This window comes from Nymphaea colorata, chromosome 12, assembly GCF_008831285.2.
Source record: "Nymphaea colorata isolate Beijing-Zhang1983 chromosome 12, ASM883128v2, whole genome shotgun sequence".
Classification (NCBI taxonomy): Eukaryota; Viridiplantae; Streptophyta; class Magnoliopsida; order Nymphaeales; family Nymphaeaceae; genus Nymphaea; species Nymphaea colorata.
This window is the reverse complement of record NC_045149.1, coordinates 20592575-20619560: the sequence shown is the minus strand read 5'-3', so window position 1 is coordinate 20619560 and position 26986 is coordinate 20592575. Positions and strand designations below refer to the sequence as shown.

The following is a 26986-nucleotide window of genomic DNA, read 5'->3' as shown; positions in this document are numbered from 1 at the left end:
GTCAGAATATATGGCTCCTGTTAGAGAATGTTTATGAAACGGCATGTGGAATATCACTCGCTTCTCGTGTCAATTGCATTGTTTTCTATGATCAATGGGCATTGTTTTCTATGATCAATGGGTTGAAGATAAAGAAAGCTCTACACATATAACTTCAAAGCCTTCCATTGCAAGAGGCGGCGAAATTAAAACGAAAAGAGAGAGAGAGAGAGAGAGAGAGAGAGAGATTGAACATGGCATGCATGCGTAGTCACAGCAAAAGCCACGTGTTATGAGCTGAAAATGACCAAAATGCCCCTTGTTAGCTGAAGGGAAGACCCTTATAAGGGCAAAAATCAAATGTCCTTCTAATAAAACATTCCAATATATCTTTCCATGTTAACAGCATAACATGGAAAAGTGTCCTCGTAGTCATGGATGTGGCTATGAATTAATTAGATAAATATAGATATTAGACTCATGATGTCAGATACAGCCTGACCTCTCCTTGAGCTGATGAGAGCCGGCAGTTGTAGGGGCTCCACAAACTTGACAACCCATCGAGGAAGATTATTTGTTATGATATGATACTGGAAGCACTGTCAACTACCCACTCATTAAATTGTTGAGGAATTTACATGTAACCTAATATTTTAATGCAAACTGCTTTGCTAAAGTTTTGGACATTTACAAATAACTACTCATACATAATTGACGAACACTAGAACGAAAATGGTACAAATGAACAAAAAAAAGCCATTTTACCCCTAATTAGAAAAAGGATTTCTTCAAAAAACATCTCTGACCACATTTTTCCAATTGATCTTTCCATCACTTCACCTCTTTCTCTCTCTAAATAACATTTAAAAGAAAATTGTATTAGAGATTGAGCGAGAGATTCAGCCTTCAACTGGGCGGTGGGTCTTCATGCTCACCCAAAAAGGAAAACCAAAATCTGCTAGAGAGACTGCCTACAAAAATAGAGTGTTTTCTGTCAAAACCTTTAATGCATAAGGAGACTCTGCCTTTGCAAGGAACAAAATAATTCTACTTACATTTTGATGTCTTTGCGATGCTTGTGATTGTGAGTTATTTCGTAAACTTAAACGACTATATGTAATCATCGAAATAAGTAGGCCGTTCTTTGTCAATACGTTATTGAGTAATTTTCATCCAAATTTGTTTTAAATTTTTAAAGGAGAAAACAACCAACCGGAGGATGGGTACATAACTCTTCTGATAATTCTATGGATATGAAGCACGGACGGCCAAGCAACTTCCGGCAGCTCTGAGAAGGAGCCCGAAGTTGATTGGCGACAAGTTGGCCACGGAGACGCTTGCAGCGAAGCTACTCAAAGTTCCAAACATTGGTTTGGCAGTTTTATTACTGCTTCTTCACATTCTTCTCAAATCCCAACAGCCTGACCGACGAATTAGGTGCCGAAAAGCCAGTCGAAACGACGGACTTCAATCCTCTTCTCCAGCCATCCCTGTTTCCTTTATTTGGGCATTCAACTGATTGGCGGCATTTGGTCATGGTGGGTACTGCAGGTTCAGAATCCGACGATGGAGATAATCGCTCGTGCCTTCTCTGTTTTCTTTATTTGGGCTTCTATCCGCATTTGGTCATGGTGCGTAGCGCATGTTTAGAATCCGATGATGGGGATGATCGCATTTTTTCGCCACTTCGTATGTCCAATCGCCATGGCCTCTCAGCTTGGCGATCCGTTTACTGTCGTCTACAACGCCCGCTTGCCGTCGACAACTTCATCGTTCTTAAATTGTCAATGGCAATGGATGCCCACAGTCTTTCATTGGTGTGAGCAAGCTTTGGTCGATCCAAGATCCCAAGCGTAAGCAAGAAGTTGCTCACATGTGAGACGAGTTGCAGCATGTTTTCGATCTTCCTTTACAGGCGGTGCTCCTCCCTTCGCCTGACTGCTACCAGACATGACACGAGACATAGGCCGCACCAGAAATAATATTTTAAAAAAACTTCAATCAATCAATATATATACACATTTTTTAGTGCGGATTACAACAATTTAAACAACTTTCTGTGTCGTTCTGTTCATCAATGCTCGCTGTTAAGCATTAATAAAGAGAATAAAAAAAATATTTTAGTTGTCAAGATCTTGTCATCACTGATATAATCTTGACATTGCGTCTCCTTGAATATGTCCACTATCCACCATGCATGTCTACCCATCGTTTGAAGCTGCTTTCATGAATCTAAAAAAGGAAAGGCACGAATCTAACTGAGCCATTTCAACAAACACAGGCAACTTCCAGATATCACATGCAAGCATGATCACTGGACCCGGGGTGCTTTATGATGTTGCATCAATTGTAAAATGGTGTCATCCCATGTTTCGTGGCGATGTCCGCTATAGGAATGACATACATAGAAAAGTTTCTCACTCTTTTGCCTACCGCATATTTCGGGTTCGGTAAGTATAAATCGTCTAAGCCACGGCAGAGGTTCATCTCCACTGCTCATCTCCGTCTAATAGGTTATGTTAGTAGCCAAAATATCAACAACAGCTTAACTATAATTTTTTATTTGAATGAGGATTAGTTCTTCATTTACGATATAACATTCCACCGAAGAACAACAAATTGACATCGAATCCACTAGGCCTGCTTCACTTGGGAAGGAAATTTTAAGGTGGTTTATTAAACACCTCACCCATGAGAGGGCTCTTTTTCGTGAAAGAGATACCGATAGAACTATTACTTCATGGAAAGGCAGTTTTATTTTCATAAGGAGAATGAAATTTTTGCATTTAATAAACGGGTCTACTTTTTTCTCAGAGGGAAATTTCTTTCGAGGAGCCGTTAAAGAAAAGAAACTGAAACAGACACCACCACAGAGGACCTCCTTCACATTCTATCTGAGAGGCAGCTCTTTTCCTTTGGTTTTGCAGATGCAAAAAAGGCACCCCCTTTGCTGCATTAAGAGTGCCAGACTCATCTGCTGCAGAAGGATGGTGCGCGAGGATCAGATCACATGCATCGTGAGCCTATGGATATGCCAAAGACCAGACCAAGACGCAATACACCTAAAACCCTGGGGCAAATGAACATTTGTTGAAACATTGTACTTTTTTCCATGAAAAAAAGAAAAGAAAAAAAGATTGCTTCTTACCTGAAAAACATATAACTGGTGACCTATTTCACTATTATGAATCAAGGAAAGCATTAAAAGAAAGCACAGATAATTCAAACACAAAGCAAAACACTAAGAAATGCACAAAAGTATGTGCCAAATTTGAGACTTGCATAATAAAGCTACAGGTAATGCAGTTACATTCACATGGAGCATAATATGTTCCATGAGCTTGGCTAGAGACAGCCAAGCATGGCCATTCCAACACAAGATCCCTCAGGATGCTGCACTGCACAGAACTCCAACCAGTCCAGCTGCCTAACCCAACAGACTGATGAAGAACCATAGCTGAAATCTTGTGATTGGCCTAATATATAATTAAGAAATAGTAGCTTACAAAACTCACAGATTGTGGAAAAATGACAGCGCCACATTCTTGGATTCTACAGTTCTTCAAGTAAGATGCGTCTAATTTGGCAATTCATAAATTGCTTCCACTGCCATATTGAGTTAATCGCCGGGAAGGGCTGATCCAAGCCAAGGAAATTAATTAACGCTATCACAACTTTTGGAAAACCAGGTTTGGATAAATTGGCTTCCACATGTTCTTCTCCACAAAGGATGCAATCTCAGCCTGCAATGGACTCCATAATGTGATGAAACATGAACAATTGCATGCGTGTGAATGATTAGCTAAGTGAGTGCATGTGTCCATCTATGTCACAAAGAGGGAGGGAGAGAGAGAGAGAGAGACCTTCGACATCCGTTGCAGCTCACGAGCACTCATGCCCCTGTAGCCCTCAGCAAGATCTTCCTTTACAGCTTCAGTCACCACTGCTGCAGCAATCTCCTTGGTTATGTCACGTATTCTGTTTCACAAGCATACAGAAGAGCAATTTTATTACTGCCACTAATACAACTCTTCCAGTAAAAAGGTTTTCTTTTTCAGCTAGCTACATATAACTTCAACATGATGTTCTGGATCAATTATAGTACATAGTCGTTATTGTGAGGATTTATTCTTCTATTTTAATCAAAAGATGAATCACTTATGATGTAGCAGGCATGGATGAACCAAGACAATAAAACATGAATTAGATACTAATGTTGATTAAAACTTAACATTTCATGGCAGATCAACACAAGAAGAAAACATAATCAAATGACCAGTCCAGAACCAGAGCATATTTTCTCAAATGCGTGAAGTATGCAATTGTATGGCCATATGTATGTTCCTATATATGGTGGAAAACAGCCAATCCATAAACACAGCCACACAATGATTATAAAAATCGTGTATATATATATAGACTAGATTTTTATAGTCATCGTGTGGCTGTGTTTATGGATTGGTTGTTTCCACCTATATATATATATATATATATATATATATATATATATATATATATATATATATATATATATATATATATATATTTATTTATTTATTTATATTTATATTTGGATGAACTGTGATTAAAATAAGAAAAGCATATTTAGCATCTACGAACACATAACAAAAGGTGAAAGTCATATCTAATGTTTGGAAAACAAAAAGAAAGGAAGACATATCAAGGGTAAGAATAATTGATTGTATTTCGTATATATAAATAATTAACTATGATCTTTATTACAATCAATAACAGTGATAATTTGTCAAGCTAGAATTGTCTACTTAACCATACATTTGTAGAACTTCAAATTTCAAGAGCACCCATGTAATTATACAAAAAGGTTGGGGAGAATACATAAATTATTCTGAATTTATGTTTGTCCGTGTTAGTGATATGGGCATCCTTGTGTTCCGTATAATACCATAAATGACCTCCAAAATTAAACCTAATGAAACTGAGTTATCAATATATATATATATATATATATATATATATATATATATATATATATATATATTTTTTTTTTTTTTTCCCTACATCCCCGCTCCACCCCCCCCCCCCCCCCCCAAAATCAATTTTCAATTAGCAACGCATATGTATGTGTAGGACCATGAAATTAGATTTGGTTGTCTGGCCATTTCATCTGCAACAATCTTAGGTTCTTCAAGTTATAAAGTTCGATTTAAAAATGAGAAGTGCATATTGTTTCAGCACATATATTTATATATATATACACACAAACATATATATATATATATATATATATATATAACATCCTTTATTATAAATGTAAAATCAATTATATAGTTAATTAATTTAATAGCCTTATTCATTTATTATTTACATTTTAGTCATTATAAACATTTTTTTAATCAGGTGTGCATCTAAATTGTTACTCTTGGCCTAGTTCAGGTGACCACAGTGGACGTGCCATGTTGAAGCCACACCAACACCCGACTCGTGTCAATGCAGGTGCCGCAGCTCTTTAGGAGCACCATGGGACATAGCTTATACCCCCACCAGCCAAGAACCGGAGGGTTTGGATGGGCCAGATTCATTAGCATTTAAAAAAAAGATGACACAGCAGCAGGTGCATTGCTGATGCCTTTTCCTAGAGGGCATAGAACTCATACACTTTTCGATCTTAAAGATAAGATAATGGTGCTTCCCAAAAAAAAAAAAAAAAGACGAAGTGATACCTCGACACTGTGGGATGTTCATGGGGGAAGGTGGTCGCCTTCCCCTGGCTCTAGCAATGCCCGATAGAGCCTCATGGTTGACCTAAGGTCACAAGCAAACTCCAACAAGTGTTACATAGCCTCTCTTGATGCCCTTGGGGGCAGCACAATGAGGCATCCTATGACAGCCAGTCGAGCCATCCCCAGTAGCATTGAGGAAGGCAACTGCCCACCCCCGGCTTAAAGAAAATTGTCACCCTTCCCTCCCACCTCTTCTTCTCTTTCGTGACATCGGTGACACCCACCAGCTTTTTTTTCTTTAATTGCTTTAAAGTTGGAGAATCCGATCAAAATAATTGGACGGTCCAAGGGGAACATAACCCCCATGCCAAATGCTTGGCATAGGTAGGCAAATTTTCTCCATATATATATATATATATATACCCGATTCAGCCAAGTGGGGATACTCCTCCGTCCTGGGCCATCCAATCTAAAAAATTAGTCAGCCCATATCGGCTCTCTCTCTCTCCCCCCTGCTCACTGCTCCTTCTAGCCATCCCACCATTCCCTATTTGCTGCTCTCCAGCCAACCTACCACCCCTTGATGCAAACACATCACTTTCTGGCCATCAAGGAAGGGTTCTCAAGAGATGAACTGAGGAGTACGATGACCCCTACAACAATGTATATGCTGGTGAGGAATTTCATCAGACCATACAAATGAGCAATTTTAGAGGAGAAGGTGGTGATGGTGGTCAAATTTCGGAAGGAGGAGGAGCTCATTGATCTGTCAAGGTTAGGCCAGATTTGGGAGGTGGCAGTGGCAGAACAAGGACGTACGAGGGAAGAAGTGATTGAATACCTCTACTGCTCTACATACTTAAGGCTTCTTGATAAGTTCAGGCTGTATCCAGAGCCTAGCTTGGATGGAGCACAAATGTAGTTCGGGGGCTTAGGGTTTAGAGGTGGTGGGGATGCACTATTGAAGGGCTCAACTGTTTTTGGTAGCAGCAGGGTCAATTTCAAGCAGTCAGGGATGGGGGCAGTGGTTGTGTGTGCAATGATGGTGAGCATGCCAGTAGTAAGGGGCTCCAAGCAGGAGAACCCCACAAGGCTATCCTCTACGAGCTCAAGAAGCAGTGCACGATGCTAGTGCATGGGAGAGAGAGATCATGGGCCATCCTACTTCTTCAGATCCAATGGCCCAAGTTGGAGGATCCTTGGCCATCTGGATCCCGATCCAGCTGAATCCAAGGATCATATATGTATGTTCATATGTGTGTGTGTGTGTGTGTGTGTAACATCATTGCTTAGTTATTCTAGCTTCTTAATCTCTTTTCATTTAGTTCAAGAAAGTCATTCTTTCCATTTAGAAACAGGAAACATCTTGAGCCTACCAATCTAGCTAGCTCCGGTTCAAATCCAGGCTCCTAGTTTCTTTGAATATTGTGCTAAAGGCAGTTTTGTATGTTGAAATATGAAAGGGTTTGTCTTAAGATAAAGAATATATATGTACTCTGAAAACTTACAATTTTGCAACAGGCATGTCATGTAGATTATTTTATGGTGGAAAAAATAAAAGAAATTAAACTGATTGCATCATTGCATGCAACCAAGGATAACATGTTTGGTATCTTCTTTTAAAAATTGTTTTTGTCTATTTGTGTGGTTTGTTATTCCTTTAAAAGTTGAATCCTGCAACCTTACCGAAGAATAAAAAAAACAGCGGGAAAAAAAGAACCCACAGAAGGGGAACTGAGGGAGTTTTAGAAATTAGGGAAAGATTACTGATGACAGTTTCTTGATCGGGTTCAGCTGCCAACAATTACAATTTATATTTGCAGATGCTAATTCTAACGGTCTAACCTAATGAGAAGGGATGGGGGCAGCTCTTATGACCCAAGATGCAATAGGTAATGGCCTAACTTCACCCATGCCTCATAATGACAGATTATTTAAGTTTTTAGAAAAGAAAATCTCCCAAAGCTTAACACAAATAATCTAGATATTCAAGCTAAAAACAAGCTCCCATACAATCACTATGGTCTCTATTATTTGCTAGCATACCTGGATATTGATGGATATATAATCCCTTGCTGAACATCTTCCTCTGTCATATATCCAGCCAAGCTGTGGTGATCAAGACGAAAAATTCATGACACTCAGGATGTACATAGTAAAGTAGCTTCAAATTCTGGGACAAAAGTGTTCAAAAACATTACCTTTCCGCAGCAGCTTGTAGCATCCCATCAGATATTATCCGAGCACCAGACAAAAGAGTGCCCAGGCCAATCCTAGGGTTTCAAGGAAATAGGTGTCAAAAAGTAAACAAGAATAAGAATTTTCAAGCTCACATAAACTCAAATAATAAATGAAACTTACCCAGGAAACAGGTACATGTTATTTCCTTGGTTACAGTGGCCAACTTGTCCATCTCCTGGTCAGCGGTTAACATAGTCCAATTGTCAGCAGAAGAGAAACCATAAATGTATATGGGACTAGCTTCAGAAATTTGAAACATTCTTTTTCGGAAATTTAACATTATAGAAGCAACAAAGCAAACACTTGTAAGAATTTTAAAATCAAACATCCATATTCTGATAACTCCAATAACTAAAAGAATTATTAAAGAAGTGATATAGGAAAGATCTTATGACCATCATGAGATCATCTATGTGGTTCAATTTGGCAGATAACCCTGGGAACATTAAAAGTTAACAAATGAGACACTGTACAAGCAATAGGATGATTGGATGTCCTAAGTTCCTAACAACTTTATTACAAGAATTCCTTCATGTGTTTCTCGGGCATTAACCATACATATACCAAATGCATGCTCAAGTTCATATTAATTGGATTTTAGAAGAAGCAACTGTCAACAACTTTAACATGCATATATACAACTTTCATAATTCATACACACAAGCATGCAGATACGTATAGACAGAGAGAGGGTCAAATACCTAGATTCACGTCATTGAATGGACTGCCACTTGCAAAAATAATATTTGGCCCCAGAACTGAGAAAGCTTGCGCTGGGGTACATTCAGCTTTCACAAGGAACACAGAGCCAATTCAAGAACCCAAGAATTGTGAATTATATCAAAGCTGTAGAACTATAAAAAGCTTGTATGTACTATGTCCTTACAAACCATTTTTTGTGGGGTTTGACATTGCAAATATTGCTGGCCTACTTGAAGTTGAATCTTTCAAGCATTCCAACACCTGTAAGCATCAATAGAGCCATCAAATTGTAGGTGAGAAAACGGTAAATTCAGTTCATTAATTATCCAAATTCTTTTAAAAAGAGCTTATGAATCATCACTCATCAGCAATATAAGGATCATGGATGTACTGTTTAGCCCAACAACCTTTAACCAGCAACTACTCTGCTGAGGAGCAACAAGTGACTCATTACCTATATAGTAATTCAGGAGTAAATGAAAAGGTAATAGAGGTGAAATCATTACTTTGGCTTCTGAATTTGTATGACAGACAAGTTGTCATAGAGATACCACAAGATCCAAATAGGACCATCGATTAAATACCTCATGAGATAGAACAGGGGAAAAATAAAGCAATATGGAAGCAAACCAACCCCTAAGACTACGTACATGGCATGAAGGGGCTATAAAAATAAAACTAGACTAAAAAAGAAAATTGAAGCAACAGTATTTTTAGCTTTCAGACCCCACCTTCATATAGAGGCACTGACGCACTGCCAAAAGCCAGAGAAACAGAAGCAAAAGCTATATGCATTTGCAAGACAAGATTTCATCAATTAAGTGCTATACTTTGAAGATGGACCAGGAATGCTTAACTATATGCTGTATCTGCTTGCATATGCTGGTCATTTATCTTCCAACTAAACCTTGTTTAGGACCATACATAATCTCTTAAATAGCCATATGCTTACAGCAACTGTATCGTGATGTAAGAGATGGCCCTGACTATTATCTGTTACCGTCTGATGTTGCTTCAGGAGAGGTGGACCTCTTCAAATGCAGGGTGTCCAGAATCAGAAAATTTCTCAAGTTCAAAAGCATAAACGAAGGTAAGCCTACAGCTTTCTTAAACATATTCAAAAGGACAGAGATGAATTGGTGAAGCTGGGTTTATGAACTCCAAGTTCAAGCATATTGCATGTAGAATTTGCACTACATAACATCCTCTGGTTTAGCTACAGAAGATGCCCAGGTTACATCTAACAAGCATAGAAATATAAGAACATATGAATATAAAAAAGTTTAATGCCAATGACACGAAAAGCAAAAGGTGAATGCTGCTAGCATCTGTTGAAATCGATCCTTAAAAAGACAATCTTACTGAAAGAATTTGACATGAATCACAGCAAAGATAATAGAGAAAAGGAACATGTTTGGCATGTGATTTAACAGCTCATGAGGGAAACGCAAAAATAACGTTTCATTTTTAATATTGAAGAATAACATAACGATGAAGAATGCGTGCTGTCCAGTAACTTGGTAGTTAGACTGAGCAGCATTGTACCTCTGTAGAGAACAGTCCTCCAACAGCAGATAGCCCAAGTAGGACATCTGGCCTGACCTTTTTAACCTTGTATTGCAACATATTAGAACAATCTGTCAATGAGCATGAACAGCAATTGGCAAAAGAAAATACTGAAAATAAAAACTAGCAATAAAGCTTGCCGATTATCATTTACATATTTGAACCATAGCCTGGTAAGTGTATTCACAAACCTCTACAGCACAAATATCGCAACACTTGACTGCTAATTCTTAAATGCATGAAAGTTGTCAGAATTATAGGCTGTAGCAAGTAAGAATTGGAAAATTTTATTCTGAACACAAAGCATGGCTATAGCCATCAGAAAAGATCCAACGAGAAAATTGGTAGTTTTAATAGCAGGCATTTTAAGCACATGGAAATCTTCAATCTTCTTGATGTATAACTTCTTCCCATTATGTTACAAGAATGGAAGACCACCATATTTGTTCTTAGTAGTACAATACCAACCAGATCAAAGTCCTGCTAGTTTTTCACATTTGTCATGTATGATCAGAATAAGGTTCTTCATGTTTACCACTTTTCTATTAACCATACAATTGTAGTTTCATACATTTTGTCAATGATGAGCAATTTATTCATTGGTAAGTCACAACATGAAGTCCAGTGGAGAAGACGGTTGAATGCATATTCGAATTTGAGGAAAATAGATGAGAATTTAGATCACCAGTACACCCGTATGAGGATCAATCCTGGAGATGAATGAAGGCTTCGACACAAAAAGGCATCAAAGTTGGACATAAGGCACATATAGACACATGCACGAGTAAATGCAATCAAAAGCCCATGAGATTTAAAGAAAGTACATAAGAAGTAACATCACTCATTAATTCATATTCCAGAAATGAATAATGCTTCAAACAGCAAAGCCTAGGTCACAAGTTTTTTTTTTTTAACAGAAAAGGACTGCAGTAAGAAATAACTGAAGCATGTGCATAATATAACGATTTATTCTATGTATGTCCATTGCCTTCAAGAGGATCAACCCCACATATGCAACTGCATCTAAATTAATTTTAACAAGACGTCAATTTGGTAATATAAAATGTACCATCCCTCCCAACAAAGAAAAATAATAGAGCCTACCACTTCAATGAGGCTTGCACCCTCTTGCAGGCCATAGCGGCTCACTTCTTTCAGACTTTTAGCATATGGACGAGCATCAGGGTCTATGTTTTTGCGTTCTTCAGTCAGAAGACCCTGCATTTTCCAATTATTGCATTAATTCCAGCTCCATGCAACCACCCATGCATTCATAGTCTTACATCACAAAGTTAAGCCATTAGTAATCAACATCAACCTCATTACTTGTGGGCTAACAGAAAAATAACAAATTTCAAGCATATAAACAAAGTTAACTGGGTTGTGAGAACAAGATAAATTGAACACCACATACAAAACAAGTATAGCATGTTAATGATTTGAACATTTTTTATAAAATGAACACGTACATATATTCATTTTTCTATTGGAATTCAGAACATTGTCACAACAGTAATTCTGTTAGAATTATTAGGTTATACTAGAGCGGTATAAGCGTCACAAAAGTTTTGTTTTGACTAACTGAACGGTGCTGGAAGTGGCAATTCAAGCAGCTTAACCCAAACCTAGGGTTCTCTTACCCCCTTGGGTGGAGCCTTAGCCATGGATGCTATGTTGTTGAGGTGTCGCTTAGGCACACAGCTAGGTGACACCTAGGTTCTGCTTCACCTGCATTGCCTAAGTCCAGCACTTAGTGGTGCACCTAGGCTCATGCCTAGTCGCACCTAGGTGCAACTAGGTGTGCCTGACCCTAGTCCATGGAAGCCAAATAGACTCAGTGGGGTTCTTAGAGACTCAAGTACTACTGGAGATTGGTCTGGTGCACACATTTTTAAGTTGTGGAACACAAAAGAGATAGTCTTCCTTCTGTAACTGTTATTTGATAGTAACAACATTAAAATTTTCTAAATATGAAAGGTTGGTTTTCACAAAAATGTAAGTTCAAGATTTTGAACTTTTTTTTATTTAACATGCATGATTCTCATTTGATTATTAGTTTATTTGTTTATATTGACTGATATACGTGGTGATTTCATAATTTTCAGTTTCCCTATGAAATACACATGCCAGACATTTAATTTGGTAATGGATTAGGATATTGACATCCTATGGTACCTTCCAAAAATCTTTGAGTGTTTTTTTATGAGAAATCTGATGTCATCATATCAAATGATTTCTGTATAATGGATGTTTTCATCATATCATTTCTGTATAATGGCTGTTTTCCACACTTTTTAACATATACGTTAAGTTATATACGACAATCTGATATATCATCTTACATAAATAAAATATTTCTGTATGTAATACATACAGTCATAATTAATTAATAGTCGCCTAAGTGTGCCTAGGCATTATCGCCCATGCTGCGCCTAGAGAATTTGATAACATAACATGGACGTTGAATCAAAGGGCAATGGTTATCCATTGGAGGGTGATCAATCTCCTCCTACTAACTGTTTGGGTGAGGAATGCTATCTTGCAATGGAAACAAAAAACACAGAGACAGTGGGCTCAAATGGAAGATCCACTTGGGATAAGCACAGTCTACGGTTCCTATTGTAGGAAGAGAGGACAAAAAGGAAGAGGGTGAAAAGGGAACACCTATAAATATGGACCTGCAATGAAGCCTAGATGTGAAGATATGAAGGGTTCATATGGTGAAAGCATAATGAGGAAATCATGGGTAGCAGTTGTTGGATGTTTGCACATGGCATCGGACCTTGCCATTCCTCCCTTAATTGTGTGTGCATGTGAAAGGAAGAAAGTATTACTTATACCAAACTAGCTTATCATGAAATGGCCCATTAGTTCAACTTCACTGCAATCGCTGCGTTATCGAGAGGTAGTTGCAGGAATGGCCTGGACTATTCTTACATTTTTCAGTCTCTCTAGAAGATGTGGCTGCAATTCCATTATTCCAATTGCTCTGATTTACAACGATTGGGAGAGGGAATTTCTTATGAGGATGGCATCAGATGACGAGATCAACACCATTCTTCAATCTAGTGCACGGAAAATTGGTAGCCAAACTCTGGTGGCAAACTGATGGTAACCAAGTGGGCTGTTGAAGGTGAAGGCCACAAGCTAGGTGCGTATCTAGATTCACTTACCTAAATTTCCTATTGAACTATGGAATGGTGGCATTTTACAGACATTGCCAAACTGACTATGGCCAAATTTATTGGGTCTGACCAATGCATGTGGGAGTAGGAGAACAGCTTTGCTTGTATACAAATCCAAGTTCCAATTGGGTATGAACCAGTGTCACAGACATCATGAGATTTTTAAAAATCTATGATATTTACAAGAAAATCAAATAAAATGAAAAAATAAGGAAAAGGTCACTAGATTTGGAAATCTCGCCAAAACGAAAAAATCACAATTTTTCCCAAGATTTCAATATTTTTTTAGTTTTTAGAATCTTTTAAGGTTCTTTATGATTTTTTTATCTTTTTAATAATTGTTGAAATTTTACCCAAAAAAGTAGCTTTGCCAAAAAATACCCGAGAAAAACCTCGCCGATATTTGAGACAATGGTATAGAGCAATCTCAACGTTCAAAATGGGGATAGAAGCTGATCAAGTTTTTTCTCAGTCTATAGAGTTTGAAGCTAGGTTAAACGTTGTGTGCATTGTGGATCTACTATGCATTTGATTACTAAATGTGAAGTCCAGCAAGTAACTCATAGGGAGGGTGAGGCTCAAGATGATGGGCATTCGAAGGTGAGGACAGTCAAGAATAAAAACAAGAAACAAGCTAATCAAAGGAAACAAATAAGATATCAGTCAAATCACTTTCATATCCTTAGCAGTGATAATCAATAGGATTATCTTATACACATCGATCCTCCTCAATCTACCCCGGTGCACATTCCAGCTCGGGCCCCCAGCATGGAAGTGGTGGAAGATTTGGGCCTGAATATGACAGTAGGGCTACTGGCTACTCTCCAAAGTTAAGGAACCTAGCTCTGCTTTTACAGACCATGTTATCCCTCCCCTATAGTTAGTCTCTTCCATGGAGTGTGTGTGGAGGAAGCCTCACCTCAACTGAGCCTAATGCTAGTGCATGCAATGAAGATGTCACCATCACTAGAGCCCACCCTCACAAAAAGACCCCCTCAAGACTGAGGAAGGGACCATTAAAATGCAAGAAGGACAGTCATTTCAAGAAAAAGCCTGTGCAATCTAGAGATAAGGGACTGAGTGAGGATTCTACGAGCTCTCTCGTGAAAGAAAGAGAAATCCCAAATTAATGAAATGTCATGTTTGTAAGCACATAGTGTTTATAACCCCTCCCCCTCCCTCTCCCCACAACCCCAAATAATAATAATTACTATAACAATAATAATAATAAACATGAGACGCACACCTTCATGGCAGTCAAAAAAAAGTGTTGGAGATATGGCGGATCTCAAATCTAGTGTCAAGGGCATAATATATTGACTCCCTACTGGGGTTAGACTCTCTCTTATTGCCATGGTTTGATCTTTTATAGATGTCGGAATCTCAGGTCCCCCATTTGAGGTTCCTTATACGAGTTTCATGTATAGTTCCCCTCCCCCTAAGAACTATATTCTGCGTTATGTTAATAAAGGTTGGAGGCCTACCTGCCATCTTCCTAGTAAAAATAACGTCTATTTAGTCAATTGTTCCAAGTTTTTCACTTCTAAGTTGGTCATACATGGCCTATTTATTTTTACAATTTTTGTTCTACATACTACATAGTACATACAATCACTAGCCCACAGTTTTCCTTCTGAAACTCTTCATAGTGAGTTCCATGGCAATGAAATCAAAATGTATTTACATAAAATGCATGAGAATTTTGGTGGATCTAGGAGGAAAAAGAAAAGGAAAATATCACATGAAAAGTAGTCCTAAAAGCATACAGGTCAATACCAGGTCTTTTGGCAGGCACATATACACACAAACAAGCATGAGCAGACATGCACATGCACCGACATGTGCTTTATAACCTTGCTCAGGTGGGGTAGGTTTTAGGAGTTCACATCTTACCAACTAGTGTATTTTATTTCTAGACAAGCATTTGGATTTCAATTTATTAAGATCCAATCTCATAAGCTTATTAACTAAAATATTGCATAGGCAATGGAACTAAATGCTATGAATGAGATGCAATTATGTTGGCAGCTTGCCAGATTATTCATAAGCAGGTACATATCAAGATTCCTATTCAAACCCATTAGCCATGCACCAGATCAGACATTTTAAATCTGGATACCATGTTTTGTTTGTACAACTGAATGGTACAGCTAATCCCAAAGCAACCCTATGCAAACGCATGTTAACCAAAGGAATATTTTCCTAATTTCATGGATTTCATCTGGAATGTATAGTAGATCTCAATTGATCAGTTACGGTAGTAACAAACATATTAGAAACTCTATCCTTTTTCACAAGCCACTAAAATCTCTTAGCCTTTGCAATACATTGAGCGACAAGTAATGTGAGTGACTGAGTGAGGATGGCACCATTCAGTAAGCTTCTAGTGAATTTGGAAGGCTAACACATGATTGTGGAAGGCAGAATGGCAAACACAACTACAACAGGAACATACCGAGGCATCAACCACCCAAAATTGGCTTCTTGCACTCTCAAATGCAGACTCAGTATTGCCAAGCATTCTTTCCATGGTTTTGCTTGCAGTACTAACAACTCCTATTCCAGCACTGCAAACAATGAAGCAACATGCTTAAACATGTAAGATGTGTAGCGGAGACTAAATAAAACATCAAAAAGAAGACTTAAATGTAAACCAATTTCCATTACCACAGAGCCTGCCAATGGTGGTCTTACATAACTCCAAAGTCCAAATAAGGCAAGCATGTCTCTTAATCTTGATGTCATGTGCTAGTTATTTGGTTACATAGATTATTTTACTCATTTGTCATACGAAATTCTTGGTTTGGTTCTTAAGGTTTTATCTCCAAACTCTTCAACAGTAGCTATACCAAGTTCCAAATAAGGAAAAAATCCTCTGATTTGATGAATGTTGATCATGTTTATGTGTTCACTGTGCAGGCAGTACGACTAGATCTGCAAAAGTTAAGAAAATTCAATTCTGCATCACGATTGAACAAACAATATTAAGTCCCATTCTAGCATACACCTCATAAGCAACGTATTCAACTTGGTGACCAAAGAAGGTGCATAATTGGACTTCACATAATAATGATCACGTTAGTCTCTTACTCAAAATAGACCACGAGTAGTTCCTCTAGCTACTTCATGAGTGGCAGAAAATGAGCCAGAAATCCATTGACTTAAAAATATGGGAACAGTAAACAGTAAAATGGTTACACTATGCACTTCAAAAACTCAATGTGACTATCAGAAAGTGCAAATATCAAATCAGTAAGATGTCAAACAAAGTATTCACATAACCAGATGAGTCATACCTTCCAGCACCAGCCACAACAATCTTTTGTTTTGTAAAATCTAGCATTGGCCTTCCTTGAGCCCTTACAGCACCTAAAAGGCCAGCAATGGCAACTCCAGCTGTTCCCTGTTTAGTAGTATTAAGCTCCATCAAGTTAGAAAACTAACCTTGTCAAATCACATAAAGCTTCTGCAGTGATGACAAACTTGCAAAGGTAAATAAATGAAGAAAGATAAAAAAAAAAGAGATCAAAGATTAACCCAAAAAATGGTGTAATCAACTTCAGCAAAGGTGGAAATGACAGACACAGGAAACCTAATCATACACTTGCCGTGCAGTCAAATTTCATTCATAGCCTGAGAGTTTTTTGGTTTACAGCATGTCTTCAAAAACCAGATGCACAAGAAGAATATTCATATTACTAGGGATAAGGATCACCATATAAGAATAATGAACAGTAATTATATTTGAATTGAATTTGAGAATAATAACTCTAGGAAAAAACTATGAACTGTTGGTCAGGTAGTCCTAGCAAATGATGCAATGATCAGCATTACAGCTAGCTTTAACATCTTAAAATGCATATTGCACAAAAGAACAAAAAAATTGTAGTTCGAATCATAAAACGATTCCTGCATAAGAAGTTGGCAAAATTTCTCAATTTTTCATATACTATGTGGCATGCCAGCAATGCAGAAATAATAAAAAAAAATATTTAACAGGAGAAAATGTTTAACTCGCTTCTAAGTTGTTCCTTCTAATGAACTTGTTACTTTATTGAGTAAGAATGGAATTGGCACAACCTTGCACTTCTTCTATGAAGAAAAATCAAATTTCACAGTATTTATGGACCAAATCAAAGGCAGTCAAACAAGGATGGTGTCACTCACCTGCACATCATCATTAAACATCCGATAGGTATTTCTATAACGCTGCAACAACTTAGAGGCCCACTTTGTCTGAAAATCCTCAAACTAAAAAGAGAAGATCATGTTAGTAACCCAGTATCATGTTTCAATTGAAAAGTAACAAAAAAAATCCAAAACAAAAATTTAGAAAAAAAATGATAGGATTCAACCTGCACAATAACCTGAGGCCAGCGAGTAAAGACAGCATCCATAAATTCATCAATCACTGACAGGTATTCCTCCCCTTCAAGCCGATGCTGCTGCAAACCTAGATCTGTAACCAACTATAGGATAAAGTTGAGCTGACAATTTTCACAACAAATAATTGAAATCACAAAACAGAACTGTATTTGACCTTCACCACCATTATCAAACACATAAATGCAGATTAAACGTTGCAAGATTAGATGAGTTTAAGTAGCAGGTACAGAGTATCACTGGTCAGGCTGCCCAACTATAGAGTCAGGAAGATATAGACACGCATATCAGTTACAATATCAAAAAGACATCACATTTTATTTTTTATCAGATCAAAATATGATCAATCACATCATAAACAATACAAAACCAACTCATATTGTGAATCAAATTCTGCATTAGTATATTTAATATCATGGACTCATATTAAAAGAGTGTTAGATATTGGTCCTATTTGTATATGAGATTATGCTGTCAACAGAAAAATGGATGTATACTATTCAGAAGTTACATTGATTTCAATTAACTCATTTTCTTACAAGCATTTTTGTTATTTATTTTTTAAAAGAAGAAGGCCTTCATTATTAAGATTTAGCTTCAAGGAGTTGGTTTAGAAGGACCCACATAAATGACAAGTCGACTAAGTCTGCTGATAAGACCCTCAAGCAGGCCTAGCTAACTTGGACATAGAGACTAGCCAGCTGACTGGCACCTAGCCCAACTAGATGACTAGTTGGACCAACTAGTAGCTAGTGGCGAGTTTAACAACTAAGAGATTGACTAAGTACAAAAAATGGGACAAATTTGTCGATACATGTAAGGAGAGGGACGAATATGAAAATAGTCTATATTCTAGGGATAAATATGGATTTTTCTTGTCCATTGTTTTATCAAAATAATGTCAGCACACTAATTTTGGAAGAGCTCAAGTAATTTTAGTTCATGTTTTAGTTTTGAAACCATGTTCTTCTTCCTGCATGGGAGGACACATAAAAAAAACAATTAACCCAGTATGTGTAGTTTGTGTATGTCTCTATACATAATATATATATACATACATATATATATATATATATATATATATAAAGCACTAAGGAGTCCAAAATATTTAGTAGATGCAAACTTGGAACCATAATGGTGATAGGCATGCATTACGTGGAGTTCATCAAACTGCAACAAGTGCTAATTCATTACAGCCACTCCAGTACATCTCCTTTCTTTTTGATACCCAAACTCGTTTTACATGAAACTTTTTATCCACCTCTGTTAAATGAAGCATATCTGAAGTTTCATACAGGATGTAGTTAATGAATTGCTCTGTCCTTCAAAAATCAATGTATCAATTAAACCTGAATGTGACAAAAGCACAGGCTTAAGATATTCATGTTGCAAGTGTTTCCAGTTTTAAATTGAATATTGGTCCAAAGTATAGAATGCTAAAATTTGGTGTAGACAAATATCTATTTGCTGTACAGATTTATGAAGTAAATGATGGTAGCTGTTGATTGATTAACATCAAATCCACTAGGTACTCCAGTAGACCAAACAAATTCCCAGCTAAGATCAATGCAAAGAAGAGACTCTTACACATTGGATCATGAAGAAGCTTCTCATTATTGGTTCCTACATCAATCATCACAGGAAGTACCTAAGCACGGAAAGAATTTTAATGAATCAGATCAAGATTACCAACCCACATCATTAAAGAAGTCTTATGCTGTAATAACCACTATAAAAGTTTCATAAGACCTTTATTAATTATTAAAAAAAAACAAAGATCTAGAGAAGAGATTGATAATTCAATTGAACAAATGAATTAAAATGGGTAAGAGCAGAATAAAACTGTACTTCAAGATACTCTCCCTAATAAGAAGAATTATGCACATACCCTCTGCGGATTAATGCCAGCAGCAGCTACATACAGATCTAGCTTTCCAATTGCAATGCCAATGCCATGGACACCTAAATCTCCAAGGCCCAATATTCTACTACCATCCGTCACAACGATCATATCAACCTAAACACATACAAAAAATAACAATGAAAAAACACTAAAAAATGATACAGAAAAAAATATAAGAAGGCCATTTTAAAGATACTAGATATGCAACAAAAATAAGAATTTCAGAGAAAATAAAATTGTAGACATTGCATCAGTACTAACCATTGTCAGAGACAACGTGTATTATTCGAACAAAACGCATATCATATGCGAGAAATAAGTCAAGCATATAAAACGGCAAGTAGACACAACTCTTTTAGAAAAACGCCAGAAAACAAAATCATGAAAAAAAAGCATATTATAAGCATTTTTTGTATTTTTAATTATTTTTTATTTTTTATTAATTTTCAGGATTTATAAAATGTTTAAAATTTTTTAAAAATTTGCCAAGATTTTCTCGAGATATTCCCGAGATATGCAACTTTGTTGTATTATACCCGAGAAATTCCTTGTCGCATAATACCTGTACACGATATATGTGACAATGGTACTAAGTTACTAACACAAAATAAAAATAAAAACTAGTACAATTTGTCATTCTGGCATTAAAGCACACCTGAACCCCTGATAAATTTTATTCTTGTCCTCTTGCAAGTTGCAAATGAAAAATTTCATAAAACACCAGGAACTTAGTTTTTAACAGAATCTTGTAAGCTTGACCATTATCAGCAAAAGATATCTTTGTTGCCACCTCTTTGTAGGAGTTCTCTTCAGTTGGCTCCCCATGAACAATTATTGAAATCTGACACATTGATACCACCATAGTATGGCAACAACTTAATTCTGGACTAAATCAGCAAGTTTATTTTCAGATGTCAACCTATTTGACACTCACACTTTTCTTATTTCCTATTCTTTGTTCCTTCGGTCCCCTCCAAATTCACCAATATTACTTCAGCAAAGAATAAATTTTACCCATTTACCTAGCTGTTCAGCAAGGGGTTTGTCCTCTACTTTTATCCTTTCTTTGCCTTTTCTTTTTTTCATGAGAACATTACCATAAATAGTGTGCCATTGATCCCCGTATTGGAAAATGTTTCCTGGCCAAATCAGGAGCGCCAGGAAGCCAACAGCGTCATGATTTGTAGAAGAGAAAATAGAAAAGAAAATCAAGTAAGAAGCACATATCAGTAGCTTTCAATCTCTACTCTGATGAGTAATTTCTAAGAAGTAAGAACAGATCTATTTTATGATGGAACTCCCCAAAGTTCTCAATGAAATGTTTACATTTTTTTATGCTAAATTCTTCATGAAATCTCATGCTTCCTGCTGATGAACTCAAAATCACCATCCTTGTCTAATCATTCAATGGCAAGCTCTGAGGGGTTTCGGTAGTACAAGAAATTGGATTACAATTCTCATCAGGCCATGATTAGAGATGATGTTTATAGTTTGAGAACTCAAAGTACAGCCATGCCTTGTGACATTGTTGTCTTACCTTCCCTATTTATATTTCATCCATATATTTTCATTATGTGATATTTGTTTGGTGAAGGAAACCAATCTGACCTAATTTTCTGTCAATTTTCTTTGGTCAAATTTAACTCAGGCCCTATCCATTTATGTGATCCAAGTTTCCACCATTTATCAATACAACCAGTATAATTGGCCATATATCTCCAGTAAAAAATAATATAAAATCTGTAAGGTCAGAAGAAAGGGCACTGGCTCAGAATACCAGAATCCACCTTCATCTGTTTCAGATACCATTACTCAAAGAACTCACATTTCATCCTTCTGAAGTTCTATTATCCCAGGAAAGAAAATCCATTACTATCTTGCAGAGAGTTCTTACAGAAGAACGACTAGCATCAAGTCTAGAAGAGTAATAACCAGAATCAGTTACAGTTATCTTATCTATTGATCCTTTTCAACTTTAAAGAAAGAGGTGCTATCATGGTCTGACCAATTGAACCTCAGCTGCACAGAAACCATGGAAAGTATGCTTCACAGGAAACAAGCTTATTTTAGGTAAACAAATCTAGCAATTAGGATTTAGAATTATTGTCTCATTGATCTGGTTAGAACAGGGAACAGAAAGAGAGCATATATCAAAATAGCCAACTATAGCTAGAAAAACCATTGTCTGACACCATAATTTCAATCACCTGCTCGGCTGGCCAATTGTAAACCATTGACATCATCTCTCCACGATCTTCCGCACTGAAGTACATTCCTCTAGGCCTTCTATACAACCCACTGAATTTCTGACAGACAAGCCCAACGGTAGGAGTGTACACTATAGGTGCATAATCCTCAATATTTTCAATTAAAACCTGACAAAACATACCACAGAATATGCCAAGTTAAGAGCTCTCATCAGTTTCAATAACATTATCCAATGCATGAAGCTCTAAAAGAGCTTAATATTATAGGTTAATTTCCAAAATCACATCCAACATTATGGTCAAATTACAAATCACACCTAACTTTTGATATCGTCAAAAAGACCTTCAAACTTTTTATAGTCAATTGAAAAGGCCTATAAGTTTATTTCTGTCAAATCAACTTCAGTTAATGACATGCCAATTTGCCTCTAAAAGTATGAAAGATATGTCTGAGTCGACTTCGAGAAAAAAATAAAAGTTACTTAGGTAACTTTCTAACATTAATTGGAAAAAGAAAAAACATTTGCCTAACTAGTTTATATGTTGACACAAGGGAAAGCTAACAAATTTTTATGCAGTTAAAACATCTATTAATGTTATTGAGTATACCTAGGATGTGTTTTCACCATGTAAAGGGATACTGAGTGATGCCTCATCATGATCCAGGGGACAGAAAGAAGGGAGAATTTGTACTTTTTGGTGAAGAGCATGAAAGAGAGACACTGCGCCTCAAATCGTTTTCTCCACCACTCAAATACAGCCTTAAAGATGCTGCTGCAAACTAATGACCATGAACCCATCTTGCATAGAGGACACTTTAGTCAATTTTCTCATTAACCCAACTTAAGTTAGTGATAACCTGGGTGTAAGTGACAGAAGGTTATTTTTATTAATAGTGCAAAAACTAAGTGTATCTTTAACAACACTGTGACATTTTCTTTTATTATTACTAAACTCTTAGATGTGCTTCTAGAAAATCAGAACATATAATTGTAGCATGTGGTTTATTCCTCAAACACAAACTACCAAAATATCTAAAACAGATTTGTCAAAAATTGTTGATGAGGCTGTCAAAATTTATTACCTTGTAATACATTGTCTCATTCCTATCGTGCAACCTGTTAAGTATACGCCACATTGCCAAAGAGGTAGTGTCAGTTGGTCCATCCCTTGCACTTTTCTTCCATCTTTCCAAATCAACCACTACAGAGAGTTTATTCACATATAAGCACACAGAAAAATATTGACAAAAACGGTGGTCGCATTTCTCTCAAATTTTAATGGTGCAAGGCTTGATAGATGCATGTATCAAATCAATCAGCAGAATCACTGTAATCTTCTTTCCGCTTATGAGAAACTCTCATATTTGAAGCTTAACAATGACAACTGCTGTCATGCTGAGATGAAGCTCCCCACAAAATCGTATTCCTCTTGTCACTGGCTTAAAAGTAAAAACCATCTTAGCCAGCTTTGCAGCTGTAGAAAAAACCCAGATGGTACAAGTGAAGAACTCCTTACTGTAGGATGACACCAAAGTAGAGGGCTGCAGGAATTCATGCCTGCGTACATCCACGAATATGTTGACTTCTTTGTTCATTTCATGTGTATGCATGCATGCCAGACATGTGTGTGCATGTCAGCATGTGACAGATACTGGGGCCAAGCTAAGCTATTTCAATAGAATATAGCCATCCATAAAAGAGCAATATAAGAGACATAAAAAAAAATAACTAAATAAGAATAAGTTGCACATAACTTTCTAGGAAATATTTAAAAAAAGCTGTGTCAGGTTCAGTGAAGCTTGGTAAGAACTAGAAAATTGTGCATGAAGTGAAGCATTATGTCAAGCTAAGATGTTGTTCTACTAACTGACATCTTTATTTGAAGCACTTTACCTTACAAAGAGAAAAAGGACAAGCAATAAAAGGAGAAAATAGACAGAATTTAAGCTAAATTTTTACCAAAGACACGATAAGAGCCAGGGAGTATAGAACCAACTGAAGATCAAGAAATGACATAGAGCAGCTATGCTAATGTACTAAAAGCAAACAGCCTCTTGCAATTTAATGGTGGAGTTTAACAAACACTACTTACTAAACCGCTGAATTTGCTGTTCTGAAGTCATTACGTTTGGAGGAAGAAGGCCCCGAAGATCAAGCCTATCTCTTTCTGTCATTGAAAATCCTGTCCCCTGTTTCTCAAGGGCAAAACAGACCACTTACTAGAAGAAGCATGTGCCATTTCTGATGTTAAGACTCTAAAAATATGACATAAATATGAAATAGCTATGCCAGTGAGCAAGATACTCTAGTACCGGTCATCATAATATTGAACAGTAGAAGAAGCCAGTAAAGCTGCAGCCAGTAAAGCTGCAGCCGGTAAAATAATCCAAATAAAAAAAAAAAAAGCTTTACAGATGATGATGTGTATGGATTATTTAACAAAAGCAGGTTTTCCGTTATACCATTGCAAATGTGCAAAAAAGAATTTCATATGTGTTGAAGTTGCCCAAATTTTGCAACTTTTTATGACCAAAAATATCAAGTTCACGATTATAAATTAAAACATGATTCCTAACGAACAGGTTGTGCATAACAGATCCATGGTGTTAGATGAGTGTAAAAGATGTTTTTGACCCATCGGACGCTGACCAATCAGTCCCCATGAATAGGAACAAACAACAAAATCATGAACACAGAATGAAGCTAAGCCTACCAAAAAGAAACACAAAACATGGAAGTTAGACGGATTTAATCATGCAACACTAGAAGAACAACAGATTGGGGAAAGATGCAGTGAGAGGTCTGCCGGAAAACAAAGGGAGCAAACGCGCACGAATACGCTAGCGGCAATTTATTGCAAATAACGCAAACACGAGACCCATGCTGTCAATCACACGCCAGAAAGACTACATGGGCCTCAATTCCGTTGAGGAATTAAAATAACTGACACTTGACAGCCATTTTCTGATGCAGAGGCCTCGACCCGCCAATGCATCCATCACCACCTCCACCATTTCAACAACCCCCTCACAAATAATAGACAAAAGAAAATCCGGCAAGACTAATCATCAGCATCCCACACAAGCCCACAGTGCATATCACTTACCGTTCATCTAAACTCTAAATGATAAGAACGAACAACATTTTGCCCCGAATTCCGGTCAAGGTCTCTCTAACGCTTCACATTTCACAGTATTCAACAGTTGGGGGATCGAAAGGACACCAAACGCTGATCCGATCACAAGTTAATCAAATCGACACACTGAAAAAGTGCTTCAGTATTCGGACTTTAGCCATAATTCACAACATGAAGAGGAGTTAATCTCCAAGATTCACCGAGGAAGAAAGAGAGAGAAAGAGAGAGAGAGAGAGAGTTTGACCTTGTTGAACCACGGGTCATGAAGGATGTCAATGCCTCGCTTGTGGACGATGGCGGGGGGGGAGCCCTCGAAGGCGGCGAACTCCCTAATTCCGCCGATCCGAGAGGCTGCCGCCCATCGTCCTCCTCCTCGGCGAGCGAGGAGCCTCGTCATTTGCGAGCAGCAAGGCATTCTTCCTCTGCACCCACTTTCTCTCTCTCTCTCTCTCCCCACAGTGAAGGAGACGAGGGGGAGACGGCGACCGGCAGGAAGGAAAACGCGGCGAAGAAGGTGGCGCCCACACAGTCAGTCAGCCACAGCCAGGACCATTGTCGTCCTTGACTTCCCTCCTCTCCATCGGACTGACGCCTTTCTTTGGGACCGCAAAGCCGTTCCTTTCTCGTTGGAGAGGTTCCTGGGCAATTATTTTGCCACTGTTGAACTCATATAACAAGCCACCGCTAAGCACGGGAAACGTGGCGTCTCCTTCCCTTACCAAAAGCTTGCTCAACGCCCAAATTTTTTACTATAATGCCGAAAACGAGCCCAATGCTCCCAATCGTTTCCTTTTTTTTCCGAATGCGTAGAAGGTTAATAACCGATCAGTGAATCAGACCCAAAGGCTCTTTCATTTCATTCCCACCTGAGTTGTGTAGCAGCAAGAGGTCGGCAGGGGCCTTGGCCCCTTCTCGAATTTTTATAAATTTAAAATTTCACATGTAAAATTTAAAGTTTGTAATTTAACTCATATAAAAAAATTAAAAAGCCATATTGTGGCACTTGTTAAACTTTTAAAACTATAATTCAACCCGTAACTAATAAATTTTAACTTTGCTCCGGCTGTGTTGATTTAACTTTTATTATTACTTTTTCGGATGCAACCACATTGGTTGACATGACGGGAAGTTTGTAGCTTGTGTTGCTCTCATGGCTTCAAAAATATTAATGTGCTAGATATGAGAAAAAAAAAATTCAATTTTTAGAAATGTATTACATTCTTTTAAGGAAATTAAACTTTAATGAATCTGTTCAAATTTTTGCTTGTCTAATTGAACATACACATCTGTTTCAAAACTATTAAATAATTAAATTTAAACAAAATTGATTCTTATAAAGTGATGTTTTTAAGGGTGTCATCCAACTCAGCAAGAATTTATGTGCAGCCTTTTAGATCAAGTATAATAACCCAATCACCTTAATGTTAGATGCCTTTCTGATTGGTCTTAGAGCAATTGAATGGTTACATCATGTTACATGCTTCATAAATAGGAGTACATTCATAAAACATCAGATATGGGCAAATCCGTATAATACAAACATTATTTCATAACTGCCTTTATTTTTTAGACATGCTTGTAGATGATGTGTAATTATTTAATGTAATTAGTAGACAGACCTTGATGCTTATTCGTAGTTTTCATATTAAAAATATATATATTCTGAATACATTTTGTTATTTTGTATCATTGTTGACCAAAGTAATATTTCCACCCGGACGGATTTCTTTATATTTGTTCCTGAAGTAGAAATAGTTCCATCTGCTCTCGAATAGCCTATTTCAAAAGGGCTTCTGCTTGCTCGGTGAATACCTTGGTAGAAGATATAATTTTTTTTCACCGAGTTAAATGGGTATGTAAGTGAACAATGAATTTCTTAACTTGTCCAATTTCTAATTGTTCAAGATATCCATTCGTTCCGGGATAAATGTGAGATTGTTTGAGCAACTCCCGTAATCGCTGACCTCTTGCCAATTGATT

The 26986-nt window shown here is 37.2% G+C and overlaps 1 protein-coding gene across 1 annotated transcript; it reads right to left on the bottom strand.

Moving 5' to 3' along the window:
* Window positions 1-3240: 3240 nt before the first annotated feature.
* On the bottom strand, window positions 3241-25584 carry LOC116265638 (NAD-dependent malic enzyme 62 kDa isoform, mitochondrial). Its single transcript, XM_031646380.2, has 19 exons — window positions 25251-25584; window positions 23963-24059; window positions 22953-23071; window positions 21869-22036; window positions 19647-19775; window positions 19346-19406; window positions 17731-17834; window positions 17543-17626; window positions 16672-16778; window positions 15831-15942; window positions 11295-11408; window positions 10170-10235; window positions 8813-8885; window positions 8624-8710; window positions 8043-8097; window positions 7883-7954; window positions 7728-7790; window positions 3843-3957; window positions 3241-3722 (listed from the first exon to the last, which is right to left on the bottom strand). The coding sequence occupies exons 1-19, from the start codon at window positions 25419-25421 to the stop codon at window positions 3648-3650; spliced, it is 1872 nt and encodes a 623-aa protein (XP_031502240.1). The 5' UTR covers window positions 25422-25584; the 3' UTR covers window positions 3241-3647.
* Between the last annotated feature and the right edge of the window lie 1402 nt (window positions 25585-26986).

Bases quoted from the DNA above. Each gene is read 5' to 3' on its own strand.
- LOC116265638 (XM_031646380.2), bottom strand. From the start codon at position 25,421: ATGCCTTGCTGCTCGCAAATGACGAGGCTCCTCGCTCGCCGAGGAGGA. The intron at 8,711-8,812 runs GTTTGTAAGGAC...TCCTTGTGAAAG, and splicing joins GTCAAACCCCACAAAAAATG to CTGAATGTACCCCAGCGCAA. The intron at 7,791-7,882 runs GTAATGTTTTTG...TGATCACCACAG, and splicing joins CTACAAGCTGCTGCGGAAAG to CTTGGCTGGATATATGACAG.